This window comes from Alosa alosa, chromosome 21, assembly GCF_017589495.1.
Source record: "Alosa alosa isolate M-15738 ecotype Scorff River chromosome 21, AALO_Geno_1.1, whole genome shotgun sequence".
NCBI classification, from domain to species: Eukaryota; Metazoa; Chordata; class Actinopteri; order Clupeiformes; family Clupeidae; genus Alosa; species Alosa alosa.
Genome location: NC_063209.1, coordinates 20,077 through 38,181, shown reverse-complemented (window position 1 = coordinate 38,181; position 18,105 = coordinate 20,077). Strand labels below are relative to the sequence as shown.

Below are 18,105 nucleotides of genomic sequence, written 5' to 3'. Positions count from 1 at the left end.
TTTTAAAAACAAGCATTAACCCTTTCGTGCCCGTGCCGAACATTCCATTTTTGGTGCTGGATGACCTCCTTACACAAAAAACCTTATTTCTTGAGTATAATACATACCATCAATGGGATATACATGCCATTGTAATCAGAAGGGTCAGTTCTATCAAATGATGTAAAATACATATGGTAATGTTGATATAGTAATGAACAGTCTTTGAAAATCCTCTCAAAATGTATACCGAAATTCGTTAAAATTGAATTTCATTTGCATAAAAATGAATTTTCATCATATTTCTATATGAGATAGAGAAAAATTTAGAGTGTATGACATGTTCAGCAAGTTGTGGGCTATTTAACAAAAAAGACTGAATTGGAATATCATTAACCTTTCAAAAGTTATGATAAATTAAGTGATAAGTGTAAAAATATGCAGGAAACAGGATTTAGAATGTTGACAGAATTCACATTCTCTTTCTCACCAAAAACATAAAAGTATGCATAAAAACTAATAATGAAGTCAGACACAATGGTTTAGATTTATTTGGTCCATAAGAATAAACCATTTATTTGTATATAAGCAAATGCTACAGTCAACAATAATGATATATAAAAGAAAAACATGTACCTTACCAGTAATACAGGAAGTAAGTATACTGTATATTTATTGAAGATCAATTCTGAATAGAGACATAGAATACATTTGATTCAACAGATACAACTTCCTTATATAAATTAATTAGTGTAATATGAAAATGATATACATCTATAAAATGTATTATTTATGAAAAGCTAGGAATACAATCAACTTCAACATCACTCAAAAATCAATGTGTCTAAACATTTGAAAGTGGATTACATAGAACAAGCCTGTTGAGAATAAACACATACACACACATACACACAAACTCACACACACACACACACAGAGAGGAGGGTAGGGAAAGGTGAGGTGGGGAACCTGAAGGTTAAACACAGAAGACCTATGACTCATAACGAAACGCATCCCCTTCTGTAGAATGCCAAATCTGACAGCAATTTTGTTTACCAAAAAAACAGTCACCTACCGCTAAACTCCAGGCCATACAAGCTACTTTAGTGTTATTATGTATTGTTTTTATAACAAAGCCAACAATTTTTCTTTGGCTCCTGCTGTACAGGAATATGTACTTGATGAAAAGACAGAGTAGTAGTTGGAGCAGCTGAAGGCGAGGCTGAAATTTTGACGGAAATGCCTGCCAGCTGTTGTGATAGATTTTCGCCAAAGTCTTTCTGGCTGTAGCTACCAAACCTAGGTTCAGCACCAGATTCTGCATTGCCAAACTTGAAATAATAAGAAACTACTGACAACAGCAATGTCAATGGAGAAAAAGTGTACACAATATGTATTTCTCATTTGGTCAACGCTCCCTGATCCCTTCAGAGACTTGGTTCCCCAGTAGCAATGGATATTAGGGAGGGAAGTGAAGTCCCATGTCAATGATCAGTCCCAGAAAACTGTGAAACTCTTCATCCCATGCCCCTGCACTGTGTGTTTGCATACGACGGCCTACTAAGCACAACCTCCCACCCGTTCCGGTTGTTAAAACCACATATGCCTGGGACAACAACATATAAAAATAAACATAACAAGTCTTTTTCACAGTGTTTTAGTGGCAGTCTACACCACCCTATGCACGCCACCTAAATCTATACCTTCTTCCTCCATCCTCACATGGTCTTCAACAGCTCATCAGCAGTCAGCCAACCTCTTCAGGCCTACAAGGAGGTCTGTGTAGGTCTTGTCATCCTCCATCTGAAACAACAGTAAAATCATACAAATGTAATACATTTATTAATTTAAAAAATAAAATCACAAAACTACAGATGCGTGCGTGTGTGCACATACATACACAAGAAGAGGTAGCCTAAACTATTGAAGCATTCTGAGTAACTCAAAAATATTTAGAAGTATGAAAAGTCATTTTATTACACATGGGTTTAGCTACCCTAAATCTGATTGCCTGGCTGGCATTAAGATAAAGACATATTACATTTCACCTAGTAACTAACTGCTTAAATGCAATAATGACATTTCTGACATATGTGATTTCACATCATGTTTTCTATAACTACAGATTGAGAAGAGTAGAATATCAAGTCATGCCATCTTAGAAAATGTTGAGACAAGCACGTCTGATGTTTGTCATTTAGAAGTTAGCAAGGTAAAACAGTTCACTACAAACTGCCTAGCGAGGTAACAACCCGAGGAGAGGCAATAATTAGCACCACATTTCTGACAGAATCCGTGATTTCACATCTTGTTTTCTACAACTACATATTGAGAGGAGTAAAAAATATCGCTCAACTTATTTCATGTAAGAGAACGCAATTACGGGTAAAAAATATTTTCAAAAGCGAAAAATATACAAAATAACTAGTAACAATAAGACTTTATTTTACCGTAGTTGATCCATTAGTTTGTCCTTCAGATGACATGAAGATGAAGGATGTGTGGTGTCTGAGACATCAAATCTGCATTCTGCTTTTAAGTGTTAAAAAGAATTCTCGCCACAAGACTTTTCAAAAACAATTCATAATGAATAAAATATTTATATATCCCCAAATCCAAAAAGGTTGGGACGTTGTACAAAATACAAATAAAAACAGAATGTGATTATCTCCAAATCCCATACTGTAAACCCATATTTAGCTGCAGAAAGGACATAGACAAATTTGACTCTTTCATGGAAAATATATGCTCATTTTGAATTTCATGCCAGCAACATGTATCAAAACATTTGGGACAGAGGCATGTTTACCACTATATTGCTTCACCTCTTCATTAAATGGCATTCTGAAATGAGGAACTGATGAGATCATTTGCTAGATTTTTGAGAATGAAATGTTGTCCCATTCTTGCGATCCCAATATGGGATTTTAGTTGCTCAACAGTCTGGGGTCCAATTTGACAGGTCTGGACTGCGAAGAGGCATTTTTAGCACCTGGACTCCTCTTCTATGGAGCCATACTGTTTGTGTGCAGAATTCATTTTGGCAGTAATATTCAAGGTCTTCCCTGAAATAAATGTCATCATACAGTATGTGGCTCAAAACCGGTGTACATTATTCAGAATTGCTTGTGCCTTGCCAGATGTGTAAGATGCTAATGCTATATGTCTTGTATCCATGTCCAACCTGTGTTTGTGTCTTTCCTATATGCTTATTCTCTCATTGTCCCTGCCTGAATGTACTATTCATACTGTCAATATAATCTAACCATGGATGTGATTGCATGCTACTGTATATGTACTTCTTTGCCTATCCCTAATTGTAGTGTCCTTCGGTACCTTGAAAGGCGCTTCTAAATTGCGCTTCTAAATTGCACCTCCTTACCGTTAGATGTACATGTGTATAGATGATACAGTGGCAAGAAAAAGTATGTGAACCCATATCTAAAGTTGACTAAAAAGAGGAATAAAAAATATCTTAGAAATTGCCTTAATGCCTTAATTTAAAAAAAGTAGGAAAAATCCAATGTTTAAGGACACCAATTTTCTTTGTGAATGAATAATGTTCTTCCTTAAGATACAGGGGGCATAAGTATACACACCCCTATGTTACATTCCTATAGAGGCAGGCAGATATTTAGTTTTAAAGGCCATTTCATGGATCCAGTGCATCATGATAAAGTTTCCTTGGCTTTTGGAATTAAAATAGCCCCACATCATCACATACCATTCACCATACCTAGAGATTGGCATGGTTTAATTTCAGTTAGCCTAATAGCTGGTTTGATTTGCATTGAGAGATTTTTTGTAAGCACTCATGCTGCCCTCGGCAAGATGGAAGGCTGCCCATACTGCCCATATGAAAAAAGCCCATTTAACCTAATTAGTTGTAAAATGTTCATCCTTTTGTTGTCTTTATCAATACCCAACTTGGTAACACTTTATATAATAACTACACACAATTCATCATTTATTAAGCCTTCGTTACTTATTAGTTAATGGTTTGTTCATCATTAGTAATCATCAGTAAAGCATTTGTTCACACAGTTATAAATAGTTTGTTCATAGTAAATAAGCCTATATCTAAAATATGTTTACATTATTGTTAATACTTAAATGATGCAATAATATGTTTTTGATTAAGTAATATTTCCATTATTTAACGGTTGTTACATTAACAGTCTGTTAACCCGGCTCCCTATCCACTACACTACCTCTGCCCAGTGGTATTACAACAGTCAATTAAAAAATATAATATAGATATGTGTGTTAACTATGAACAATCCATTTTTAACTGTGTGTAAACATGATTTACATATGAGAATTAATGTAGGAATAATGCTTTACAAACAAAGAATACAGCATTTAATAATAGTTTACAGATGTTTAACTAGAATGTAATGCCAGAGGAATTACAATAGTGGATGGAAAGCTGCTGGCTTAATGTTGGTGGGGAAATTCCTGGAAAAAAAAACGTTATTAAATCACTTAATCTTTGAGTTCAGACAAACCCTCGTACCAAAAGACCTTGTGTGTCAAGGCGTTCTTGAGATATCACACTCAAGGTGTTTTTGACCTTGACATTTGACCTTTGACCTCCAACATCAATTCACTTCATCTTTGAATCCACACAAATACTCATACCAAATTTGAAGCACATGCATCAAACCGTTCTGGAGATATAATGCGCAAAGCATGAGATATGGCTGTGACTTTTATTTTGACACACGGGAAACACTTAAACAGGATGTGTAGTTTTAGGGAGCACTAGTTTTAGGGAGCACTAGATTGTATGCATTAGAAGCGGAGACAGTTGATTTTACAGGTTACACCTGTGTCAGTGTTCTAATTAGCCCGGGAACTACTCTGGGAGCTTAACAAGCACAACTGCCTTTAGGCCATTATGACATCACAGCCTTTGAAGTCTAAGGGGGAAAAATGAGCTTTTTAACATTTTTAATCCCCTATTTCTCAAAAAGTATAAATTTTTTAAAAAATCTGAAAAAATAACTCTCTTGCCCCACTCCAGACCTTCACAGTGGTTATTTCAACATGTCTGTACGTTAAGCGGTTAGAGTCGCATTAATTCTTGAAAAGGTAAAAAGAAAAGGTTATAATAATAAGAAGAAGAAGCCAGGAGATTTCAAGATAGTGGATTCCATCCACTATAATAAAAGTGTGTAGTAGAAGAAAACAGAAACTCTTGCATAGTTGTGGGGGTTTCTATCTGGGCCAAGTTAGTGTAGTGGATAAGGAGCTGGACCAGCATGCAGTAGCATGAAAAATTGGGGGTTCGATTCCCGGCTTTCACTGTTATGTCAATGTGTATGTCGCTTGTCTGCTAAATGAATGAATGTGAATGTAATCTTTACAACTCATTTGAAAATGTGTTGCAAGGCATAGAAAGTCTCTTAGATAAGCTCACAAAATATCATTAACTAACCACTTGTAACTCCTGAGTTAATCATGAATTATATTATTAGGAAGTGGTTTATAAAATATGTATCCTCCTCACCCTAGCTAATCATTAGTGCATGTGTATGTAACAGCTGTTAAATACTAGAAATATTACTTCATCAACAAAATATTATTTCATAGCTAGCGAAGCGGTCATATAGGGATTGTTTTTTTTTTTCCCTGTCATCTACTTCCTGAAATTTTGGTCAACGATACCCGGGGCACCGAAACACCGGGGCACATGAAATTTGGTGGGTATGTAGCCCCACTAGACTTTTACGGAAAAATTTCGTTTGGTCCCCGGGGGCCACTCCCCCACCGCGCTGGGCCCCCCGAAACCCAAAAAATGCAGTTTTTCCTAAATAACTACCTGAACCGTGGCACTGAGGATGAAGATTTTTTTATGGTATGTTGGTCTCAAGGGCCCAAATCAACCTGGCCCATAATCACTCATTTGTGATTTGCAACCCCACGGTAAAAAATGAAAATGCAATATCATTCTGCTTTAATCGCCCCTATCTTCAGTTAAGATGTTCAGAACTGCATTACATTTTATGTGATGATTGACCTGGCATTCTCTGGGAGTATGCCAAGTTTCGTAGAATTTCATCCATGGGGGTCTAAAAAATGTAGGTGGATGATTTAGTACCAACGTTACACTGGTCCGATACAGTTTTGCCTATGGCTAATACCGTGAGACTGAGATGCTTTTTGTTTGTTCGAAGTGCGTGGGTGTGAGAGGGGAGTCGATGTGCTTTGATTCCAGCTTGGTAGTTGTAGTCTATGCGATTAAAAAACACGTGTGTGTGAAGTATCCAAACAATGATAACGCTTTCATTATGGCTGCTTTAGCCACAGACCTTGAGCTACTGTACAGTGGGTTGGGTTCCATTTAGAAGCGTCCACTTCATTCGCGCCTTGATTTAACACAGCTGCTTGAAATGTACCACTGATATGCAAAACTATTAACTTTCGCCAAGAGGTGGCAGCTTAAGTCCGCTTGATACTGTAAGCCATTGGTTCCCAAAGGAGATTTTATTTGGGTCGCCAGCATAGCCTAGTGACAATTTATGTTGTGTATTAGGCCTAGCATAGGGCCTAGCTTATATAGCTTATGTTAACAGTCACGGTTTTGTCATAACTCCCTCTATGCATTTTTGCATTTAGAATAGCTCTGAAACCGGGGCTTAACACGCCGCAGGGGGGTCGCCAGTGCGTGGATATCTCAATTAAAAATTAAACAATATTTATATCGGGCTTTACCATGGATTAGGCTGGGTGAACTCAGCCTGATCTGCCGGGCGCATTCCTTTTCGATTTCTTAAAAGATTGAGCTTGGTGGCGAAAAGCCAGACTAACCATGGACCTCATAGTTGCAAAATGCAAGGGAACATGAATCAGCATATTATTTGCACAAACAATTACGGACAGTAGCTCTTCAATTTGGCCCGTTAAAATGTGTATGAACAGTCTAGCAACGCATTTCATGAAGGCCCTTTTGGACATGTCAGTTATTTGCACCACTGGGTAAAAACGACATTTTGTTTTAGACTACTGGTATTTAATTTGTGCATTGACAATAAAGCTGAATATCATATGAACTAGATGACTAAACTTATGCATATGTAGAAGAAGAAACATTCACAAAAATCCATGACATGACCTCTCTTCTTGATAGCTGTTGAAAACTGCATGGAACTGACAGGGATTGTTTTGTTTAATAATAAATAAATAAATACATTATGCTGCTACCTTCTGCTTTTCCCAAATGCAATGTAGCCTACAGTTGTACCTTTCATCAGTCCAGTTGCAATGGATGGACTGTGATGAACTGCCCTACTTGTGATTGTTTAGATATTTTAAAGGTTTTATAACAATGCTACAAATTTTTTGGCAAGTGCTACAAATCTATTCACCTTAGCAGCGCCAGTAGGCTACTTTGTGTGCGGCCCGCAAACACACATTCCAAATAAGCATACACAAAAGTTTCAAGAGTGGGGGATGGAGTAGAAGATGGAGACAAATTCATTAATATGATTTATTTTCACGGACTGGATGTACAGGACTGAGCGGCGGTCATATTTTGTACCGCTATGCGGTACATCTAGTTTATTAAGTATTAACAATAATTCATAAACATATTTTAGATATAGGCTTATTTACTATGAGCAAACCATTTAGAACTGTGTGTACAAATACTTTATTTATGAGAATTAAAATAGGAAGAATGCTTTACAAATGATGAACAAAGCATTTTGTAATAGTTTGCAACTGGTTTATAATAAGAAAATGATTTAATTATAAGTGGTTGTTTCATTACTTATTAATTATAAATCATGTACTTACAAACTTTGTTTTGGATAGGCTTGTTTACTATGAACAAACCATTTATAATTGTGTGAACAAATGCTTTACTGATGATAAATTATGTATGAACAAGAAATTACTAATGATGAACAAACCATTAACTAATAAGTAACAAAAGCTTAATAAATGATGAATTGTGTGTCGTTATTATAAAGTGTTACCCACAACTTTTCTAGGATTTTGTTGCCCCTGTCCCAACTGTTTTGAGACGTGTTGTTGCCATCAAATTCAATTTTCAATTTCAACATTTAATGTTTTTTGAATTTGCTGGTACTAGTTGGTGCCCTAATCAAGCATTTTGTTTCTATATGTTGCTGATTGGCTTGCGATTTGTGAACCCATCATGAGTGTGACAGGTGGGTGGGACGGCTTGTGCAAAATTCTGAATTTTAGAATTGGCCTCCATTCAATTCATGAATTGGAATTTGAATTGAATTGGCTCTGCCCCACAGGAAGTTGAATTGGAATTGGAATGACAGGAAGTGGAATTAAATTCATGGCAATTCAAAGAAATTCCACAGTCACCCAACAGAAAGAATGTGTTGAATCTCACATAGGTCTGTGTACTTTTGAGTTCATTCATTATTTTATTTTGGAAGTGAAATGGAAAATGGAAAAACAAGTAGTATATGAAGCTCTATAGTGATTAAAATTAAATGCTAAATAAAAATGATCCCGTATTTTCGCCTATTTCATGGATTAGGCTACAAACACAAATGTACCTAAAAGGTCTGAACTAGATTAAATGAAACAATGGTCCCTTTTGTTGCCTGCCGGTCATACATTTTCACCGAATTGGACCAGTCTACAGATGTTTAAACTCCTCGCTTGAGTTGGTGATTGTGAACATCGCATGTTTTGGCAACATGTCACAGGTTATGTAGATTTTACATTCTACATTATCCATTCATTATCCAAGTCAACATTGTCTTTGTAATCCCTGGAATAGGTCAAAATACTACATAAGTTTCACTTAGCAAGTGACTATAGAATTTCAAAAAGTCATATACCACTTGTTTTTCCAGTTTACATTTCACCTCCAAAATAGAATAATGTAATGAATGAATGCAAAAGTACATGAGCCCACATACATTCAGTGTTCAGAAGGTTACTTTGGAACTGTTTGATGCAATCATATCTGACATATACTCTGAAGCTTCGTTGTTGAATACTGCACTTAAGTTATGTTTCTGAATTTCATTAAATTTCATTCTACTTCCTTTAATTCAAGTTTGAATTGCAATTCTAGATCCTGTTTTTGACCTCAATTAAAATTCAAGAATTTAATTGGAATTTAGGAGTCATTCACTCAATTAACTTCTGAATTTTGCACAAACCTGGTGGGCGGGTTCTGATTTTTGCCCACAAAAGGTTGATGTATTAGTTATTAAGTACAAATGGTACATGTGTGTATGCATGTCCAATTTTTACCTGTTGGTGAAAAGTACTGTATAGTTGGACTGTCCCGAATCTGTATGCCAAATTGCACAACTTTTTACCAGATGGTTCAATGGGCACCCATACACTCCCATGGCGGAAGAAACATGCATAAAAATAATAAGAAAAGGTAGAAACACTATAGGTGCATTTGCAGCTTCGCTATTTATCCAGTTATAAGAACAAAGGTTGAAACACTATGCAGCTGTTCTGCTTGGCCCCCATTAATAATATGAAAAGGTAGGCACACAATGGGTGAATTCGCAGATTTGTTGTTTGCTTAGAAACTACTTTGACACCAAATTGTGTCATTTGCTGTTATGAGTTGTTTACCATAATTTGAAGACACTTACATGAAGTGTGTTGGTGTTGTAAGGCCAGGAAAAAAAGACTGTATTCAGGGAGGTTGTCAAAATGAATGTGTTCATTCTTTTTTTCAATTAATGAAATGAAAAATGTTTTCAATAATCTTGGGAAGACATTAATTTCATCCCATTATCCCATATAAGCTCACTTCAAGTTCAAAATTATATAGCTATGAAAGTAGAAGACCTAAATGGTGGACCATTTGTAGCACTTTAAATAACGCTATCAAAACTTTTGTCAAAGGAAAATCTGACAAAATCTGTAGTTTTCAGAGAGACCTCTGTCTGTTTTGTTTCTCTCTTTCCCTCTATGTCTACCTTTTCATATATTTGAATGGAGTGTTGTGGACCATGTTCAGCTGGCACTTAAGATATAGGCCTGGGTTTTATTATTTATTTTAGTACCTAAGAACAATACCTTTAAAGCTAAATCAGTGACAATAACGTTTTATAATGGAAATCTGTTGGTTATTCTGTGTAAAATATGTGTTCAAAGCTAATAAGTAATCTGTTAAACACTAATATTTGAATTCCTTGATGTTGATTTTATATGGTATACCCATTATAAATTGCTAGAAACAACAATCACAAGAAAATTGTACAATTGATTAGTTTGACAGCCGTAACTAAATGATGCATTCTGGACCATGCCATTGTGCTTTTTACTCTCCACAGCCTTACCCAGGATAACTCAGGTCAACTATGCCTACTCATCGACCAGGTGAAGAAATCAGATGCAGGCTGGTACACTGTGTCTGCCATTAATGAAGCTGGCATGTCCACTTGCAATGCGAGGCTGGATGTGGGAAGTATGTTTCCCATTCTCATTCTTCAACAATCTGTAGATTAGATACCTTGCTTTAACTAAATCTGTAAAGCAGATTTTCTTATTTTTAGCCCCTGCACACCCATTCTTATTTTATTAGCCTATACTAAACTGATGTGATGAAAAAGTAGTGAAAACATTCAAATATTTTGCATTTCATTTTAATATAAAATCTATGACCATAAATGCATGCATGCAAAATAAGTAGAAACACATGTGACCACATAAGAATGTCTGGGTCATAGAAAAAAATGATTCAGAACCAAGCATACATTTAACATATTGTAGCGTTTCACCAAGAGCCAGAGTTTCATGAACTGGTTTATTATCACCAAATCACACAATGCAGCATATAACACACAGCGGGCCGTGTCAGGCCCAGAACCGAAAAGAGGCAGAACTTCCTCGAACCATAGCCTATATTCCCCGGGGGTCCCGCCCCCCTCTCGCCAGGCTGCCAACCATGAGCGTGCCCGTGTAATACTTAAACTGTGTTAAATCAAAACATATTCATGTAAGCCTGCAAAAGGTATAATTAGTATAACTTAAAAAAATGACTCTGAGGCATGATGGGAATCCCTAATACAGTATAACAAATATAAGTCTCTAGTAAAAATGAGTAGTAAGGGTTATAAGAAGAAACATTTTTTTCAATGTTGATGATACAATGACTTTCACAGCCAAAGTCATCAAAGATACTGTCAGGAAGGTAGGCGCATGTGGACACGAAACATGTTAGACATGTGCTTCAGTGCTCCGAGGCTAAGTGACTATATGTCATTCATTTCGGCAGAATATTCAATTTCGCTCGGTTGGGAATGATGGCTTCAGGACAGAATAAAACGGACTTGGGGAAAGGCCCTAAAAGACCCTTATCCGACCGAATTTGTCTCTGGGCTTTTGCAGGACATTATGAGTTTTGACCAAAAACCTATCCTGGATAGAGCCCACCGTAGTCTGCGCGAGAAGCCCGCTAAAGACAAACCACCCAGACCATTTATTATTCGCCTTCACTACTAGCAGGATCGAGACCGGATTCTACGCTATGTCTCAATCTTCCCTAACTACACAACTGCTGTGGCCAAGAAACATGCACAGTTTAGGGAAGCAAAGCGTCTCCTTCGTCCTATCAAAGGAGTGAAGTTCAGGTAGTTGTTCCCTGCCCTGCTGAAAATTACGCTGCCTGGTGGAACACTACACAAATTCAAAGACCCCTCTGCAGCAGTGGATTTCAACAAGAACACAACACTTGCGGGTAGCCTAATTCCAGGATACAGATGACAGTGGGGTAACGGTGACCAAGTAAATAGACTGTCTATTTGGACTAGCCTACTGACTGCTAAGCTTGAACATCCTTGCTATTTTCCCTTCTCTTTCCATCTCCAAATAGCTTAACGATAGGCTAATTTGCCTCGTTTTCTGGTCATTATTAGACTGTCTACACTGTTTTTTGAAATAACCAGATAGTCTGCATTTTGAGCTGATGTTATATTATTTGTATATATTATTCTTGAATGAGCAACGGTGCTTCAGATTGTTCGGCAATGTTAAAAGGGGATATGCGTGCGTCCTGTTCAGTGGACACTTTAGCAAGGGATGAATGTGTTTTGCCTTGTTTGTAATCTACTTTTTCTATTTTTATTTTGTATGTATTTGTTGACCATTATGCCTGCCCAAATAGCTTTTCATCTGTGGTTGTGATTCACAGTATTTAACGTGACTCATGCCGCGGTCTCATAGGAACAAGTTGAATTTTGTCAGCTGGAATTGCAGGGGACTAAATGCACCAGTTAAAGGAATACGCCACCCCTAGGTGAAATTGGGTCACTCCCCGCTGTCCCTAGAGTTAGATGAGTGAGCCAAAGCGTTTTATAGCGACCCAGCCATTGTCCTAATCTACAAACGGCCCGGTTAGCTTTATCTTAGCGTAGTCGCTGTAATCCGGCGATTCCAGCTAGCATGTCGTTGCAAAAGTTAATCAAATAACTCAAGATTTTTTATAATTATTTCTCGTAACCTGTACATTCACATTGAGTACAAATAGCAATGCAAATTAACACGAAGGGATTTACTAAACCAATTTAGATTTGGAACTATTTTCGGGCATAGCACCAGCAAAGCACCGCTGCCAGGCGCAAAGACATCACGCATCTGTAAACCCTCAACTTCTGGCAATACACCAGCGTGTGTAGGGTCTTGGATCTGGAAATGGTAGGGTCTTGGATCTTGGTAGTCGAAGTCATCATCTTCGTCTATCGTGTAATCTTCCATATTCATCGCCATTAGAACTCTTAGAGAAAGCCCACCTGTCAGTGTCAGCCTAGTAGCAGAGAACTTGGTAGTCTGCCAAGGTGCTTTGCCGTGGTCTAGTAAAGCCCTTCTAGTTAATTTGCATTGATATTTGTACTCGATGTGAATGTACAGGTTACGAGAAATAATTATAAAAAATCTTGAGTTATTTGATTCACTTTTGCAACGACATGCTAGCTGGAATCGCCGGATTACAGCGACTAAGCTAAAGCTAACCGGGCCGTTTCTAGATTAGGACAATGGCTGGGTCGGCTATAAAACGCTTTGGCTCACTCATCCAACTCTAGGGACTGCGGGGAGTTACCCAATTTCACCTAGGGGTGGCGTATTCCTTTAAACGTAACAAAGTCTTGAGTCATCTTTGTAAATTAGAGGCACACATAATTTATTTGCAAGAGACACACCTAAATAGGTAAAATATATCATTCGACATTCCAGGCCAAGGCCAGGGGTACAGCTATCCTCATTAGGGTTGAGTATCGTTTGGGTTTTATCTGATACTGTTGCTAAATCAATACTTTCAAAACAGTGCCGGTGCCAAAACGGTGCCTGAACCAGTACTTGTTTTTACAATAACATGCCCAAACCATGAACTGCTTTTTTTGATTGATACTGTAAAACAAATTAGAACATGAAATTGAACTATATATCTAGTTTATTATCAATATCTGTAGTTTCATTGCTTCTAGGCATAATTCTAATTGCAGATGACTTGCCATAACTTTAAATGTTACAACGGATTACCATGGTATGGTATCCCAATCAATCTTTCCTCTGCTTTCAAGTTTATCTAGTGCAGATTGCTTGCCATATTTTTAAATGTTAAAATGCCTTGATTTGTAACTACCAGGTCATGGACAACGCAATTGCAAGTAGTCTTATCTATGGAGTCAGCTTTCAAGTATATCTAATGTGTTCTCAAATGCTTCAATACATTGTATGTCTTCCCCCTTAAAACACGATAAAAAATGTAACATGTTACATATGCCGGTGTTGAAGTATTTCGATTCCCAGCGCTAGCAGAGATTTTAACAGCGACTAGGCTATGCGCAAAACATTAGGCTATCTCCCGTCAGAGAAGCTTAATTAGCGATATCGTGCGGTTCCATAGCCTCTTTGACAGCTCGGGAATATGGCAATAGCATGGGCTAACGCGAGCTGTCAAACACGGTCCACTAGCCTACAGTATGTGGTGCACCGCTCTGCTTTAAGCTTATCTTGAAGTGTTTATGTTAGCTAACTGTATAGAATGTGGTGCTATAAAAGCAAGATGCTACAGATGGCGCATGACGTGAAGTGATGCCTCGTATAAAAAAAAATGCCTGAGACTCACAGTGCAGATCCACTAGCACTTCACTACATTTTGTCGTGTCGCATTCCACTCTAGTCCTATGGGTGACATCAAGCGACTTTAACGCGCCCGCAAAGCATTCCGGGAAGGCAGCGCATCATTTGTGAAAAAATGTTGCGCGTCAAAAAGCTGGCCAATGCCCATCTTTATGTTAATGAATCCATTGAACGCAATGCGACTATCCAATGAAAGCACAAGGTTGTAGATCCTTTGTTGTACCACAATGGTGCCTGTGAAACTTTGGTTCCGCTTACAAGACAAATTAATGTTTTAACGATCTCTTCCACGACCACCTGGTAGTCCATAAAACAAACGAAACTAGGTTTTGGAGGAATATAATATATTGACTGTTGTTTCAGGTGAGGATTTGAGATTGCATTGAGTAGTTTAATTAAAACAAGATTTCAAAAATGGCTTGCATTGTTTGTATAGGCTATTAATATTTTTGTATGCTGTTAAATACATGCCTCAATTGCTGGTCCATTTGTGAGAAAGACTTCAGACAAGTTAAAATGAACTGACTATGAGCTGCAAACTGACATTTTAAACGTAATGCCCACACACGACTGAACGTGGGGAGGCAGCGCGACACCACACGTATGTTGTGTAGTACTAGTGGATCAGCACCGTTAAGTGGCATTAAAATGAGGCATCGAAATCCACTTTGTTATTCGATGTCATTACTACTGTCTGCCTTGGCGCCAGTTACCGATTGGAACCAAGTTTCGGTGCCCAACCCTAATCCTCATACATAAATCAGTCCCCTTCATTTGCCCCAATGTCCTAGTAGTGTAACGGAGTTCAACTGAGCTGGCCTGCTAGTTGCTTGTGTAAATCCTCACACCCCTAACCTTAAGAACCCTTCTAACCGCTGAGTTGGAAGCCTGGGCTTTTAGCTCAGTGGTTAGAACGTTCGACTCCCATGCCAGTGTGTGTTAAGGTGGCGGGTTCGAGGGCCGATCGGTGGATGAAATTAAGACCTCTGTTACACTAGCAGATCTAAATGGGAGATATATTGTTGTTACTGGGAAAATTCATAGTATTCCAGTCATTCTCGCAAATATTTATGCACCTAATTGGGACGACTATCATTTTTTTAGAACTTTTTTCTCTAAGCTCACAGATATCGCAACACATTCTCTCATTCTTGGAGGAGACTTTAATTGCTGGATTAACCCAACCTTTGATGGACACACTCTCCATCCAATTCTGCAAAAACGATTCAATCAAAAACAATTCACCATATCTGATCCATGGCGTTTTCTATATCTAAACAGTAAACAACACTCTTTTTTCTCCAATGTCCATCAAACATTCACACGTATTGATTATTTTTAATAAATAACAATTTATTACCTTCTGTTCACTCCGTAACATATAATCCCATAGTAATATATGACCACGTGCCGGTCTCCTTGACAATCGTTTTTGATGGACTTAATTCAATGTGCCCACCTTAGCGCTTCAACACTCCTGCTATCTAGCGATGACTTTGTCCAATCCATCTCTAATCACATCAATATAGAGATCATAGAGATTAATAAAACTCCTGATATATCTGCATCAACTCTAGGCATTGAAAGCGTATCTTAGAGGGAGCATTATTTCATACACTGCGTTTGAAAGGAGGACAAGGAAGGCAGAATTGTCTAGGCTGCTGCAGAAAATTGGTCAACTTGACATAATATATGCAGCCAACCCCTCCCCTGATCTATATAAAGAACGCCAGTAAGTCTCAACTCAATTAAAACTCAATAAGAGGAGGACCTAGGAGATAAGATCTCAGACGAATTATGGGACTCAATCTTACAGTACACCGCGTACATTCCTCTTCAATATGCGCTAAACATGGCCTGATTCAGTGCAAGATTGTCCACCGTATCCATTGGACTAAGGTCAAATTAAGCCAGTTTTTCCCCTCTCTTCATATACGGCTGACTTTGTTTTGTTGCATTTATCACACTTGTAGCAAGACATTTAATCTTGCTGAGGTGGAAGTCTTCAAATGCCCCCTCATTCAGTTCCTTGATTAAAGATATCCTTTCTTTTATGCAGTTAGAAAAAATAGTACACACCATCAAGGGCTCTACCCACAGGTTCTATAAAACATGGAGTTGTCTTTCTAATTACATAGACAATTTGAGCCTTCCCTCTGTTAACACTAGGGCTGGATACACACTGTTTAATTAAATAAACAGACTGTAGTTACATTTCTTTGTAGAATGCAGGCTTTGTATGTGTTTTTTTTTTTTTTTTTTTTTTTGCTGTGTTTTGTTTTTGATTGTATTATTATAATTATTTTAATTGTCTTTTTTTCTCTTTCTCTTTTACTTTTTGTTTTGTTTTTTTCTTTTTTGTATGGTAAATATCTGCAGACAGCTCATGTCATGCACATTATATGTATGGGTGGGTGGGGGTTCTGTGTGTCATTATTTTCATATAACAATGTGTGAATAATAATCATTTCTTGAATTATTTTTTCCTGTTGTGCCCTAGACATATACCACATATTAGCATCCTGTGTGTTTGTTTATTGCTTTTCCAAGTACAAATACAAACCAGCAAACTAAAAAAAAATACTGTCAGGAATTCAAGGATGGCTGAAAACAGGTGCAAAGTAACTTAGAAGTTTGATTGCAAAAGTCAGAAAACCACAAGAACACGGTCAAACATTCAGCCACAAAATAACAGTGGTCTGTCTTGACTGAGAAACAAGTAGACTTTGCAAAGTACAAGCAAAAATATATGGGGTTTGAATAGGGCACACAAGTCGATATAAGTGCAAGCTGCAAATGAATACAGGTACAGTTCATATTAAGTGATCAGGCTTATGATCAGTACTAATCACATGCCAATACATTTTCTTCCTTTCGCTTGTGTATCTTGTGAAATTCAATTTCACGTTTATTTTCATATGTATTAAATGCATATCATGAAGAACTGTATTAAAATGTATAAAAAAGAACTGAATATCATGAGTAGAAAATGAAGCCACTATGTACCATTTTAAATTAGGGTCACGATATATTAATGCTATATTAGCTCTGTTATGAATTAATATTCTAAGCATTTTCTCTACCCTTCCACAGCTCACTTGAACAAGGTTCCAGCTCACGTCAAGCCAGTGAAAATGCACCCCATTGTCAACCAGTTATCTGCATTGGGCCCTGAAAACTCCACACATCATACAGCTCCACTGTACGAGAGTGAAGAATTATAAAATAATAGGTTGTTCGATAGATGGAGCAACTTTATATTTTAACAGATGTCAAGCTGCTTTATAATTAAGGTATACTAATAATAAGGGTAAACTGATTATTGTTTTTGTATTTTCTGTCTCTATTCCTGGATAGAAATGTGTAGATTTTAAGTTAGATTTTTCTGGTACCTAGATTATTTTTTGGCATATCATTTTTCAAAACATGATATATAAGATAATTTGTGTATGTTACTGTGGTATCACATTTACATTTTGTTGGCTTGAGTGTGGCGCTAAAGATTTGTTTTGCTGTATCTGAGAGCAGTGTAAAATTTTATTCAGTGCTATCATTAATGCTGTCAGCGCGTTCATCTCCTCCCATCTTGTTCACAAACATTTCACTACATAGCCAAAGCTTACACTTTTTTAGGAACATTGGGTTGCACTTGGGTTGCACAAAAATGCGCTATATAAATAAATGTGACTTGACTTGAACTTAGTTAAAATAGTCTCCATAAAAAATGGCGGAGCTAGAATTTTCGGTATGTCCCTCTTTGGCTAATGCATTCTAAACATGGAGGCCAAAACATACGGGCGACCTTGCAATTTTGTCCAAACACCGCAACTTTTCTGTCAATTTGACCCATCATTGTAGTTTCCCCATGAAATTTCACCCTCCACAACGGTCCCTCGCACAGAATATTGAGCCAGATGCCACACACAGACACCAGAGACCGCCCTATAACTTGTTTGTTTCTCTATAGTTTTGATGTCAACAAATAGAAGCCTAGCGTTAATGATCTGCTTAAGCCCTCCT

At 37.4% G+C, this 18,105-nt stretch overlaps 1 protein-coding gene across 3 annotated transcripts in view; it reads left to right on the top strand.

Moving 5' to 3' along the window:
* Positions 1–17,642, top strand: part of myot (myotilin) — a 78,226-nt gene extending 60,584 nt beyond the window's left edge. For all 3 annotated transcript variants that reach the window (XM_048230702.1, XM_048230701.1, XM_048230703.1), the window contains 2 exons: positions 10,278–10,411; positions 17,179–17,642. In XM_048230702.1, the coding sequence (XP_048086659.1) occupies positions 10,278–10,411; positions 17,179–17,309 (265 nt within the window). In that variant the 3' untranslated portion in view covers positions 17,310–17,642. The remainder of the gene's footprint in view (positions 1–10,277; positions 10,412–17,178) is intronic.
* The last annotated feature ends 463 nt before the right edge of the window (positions 17,643–18,105 follow it).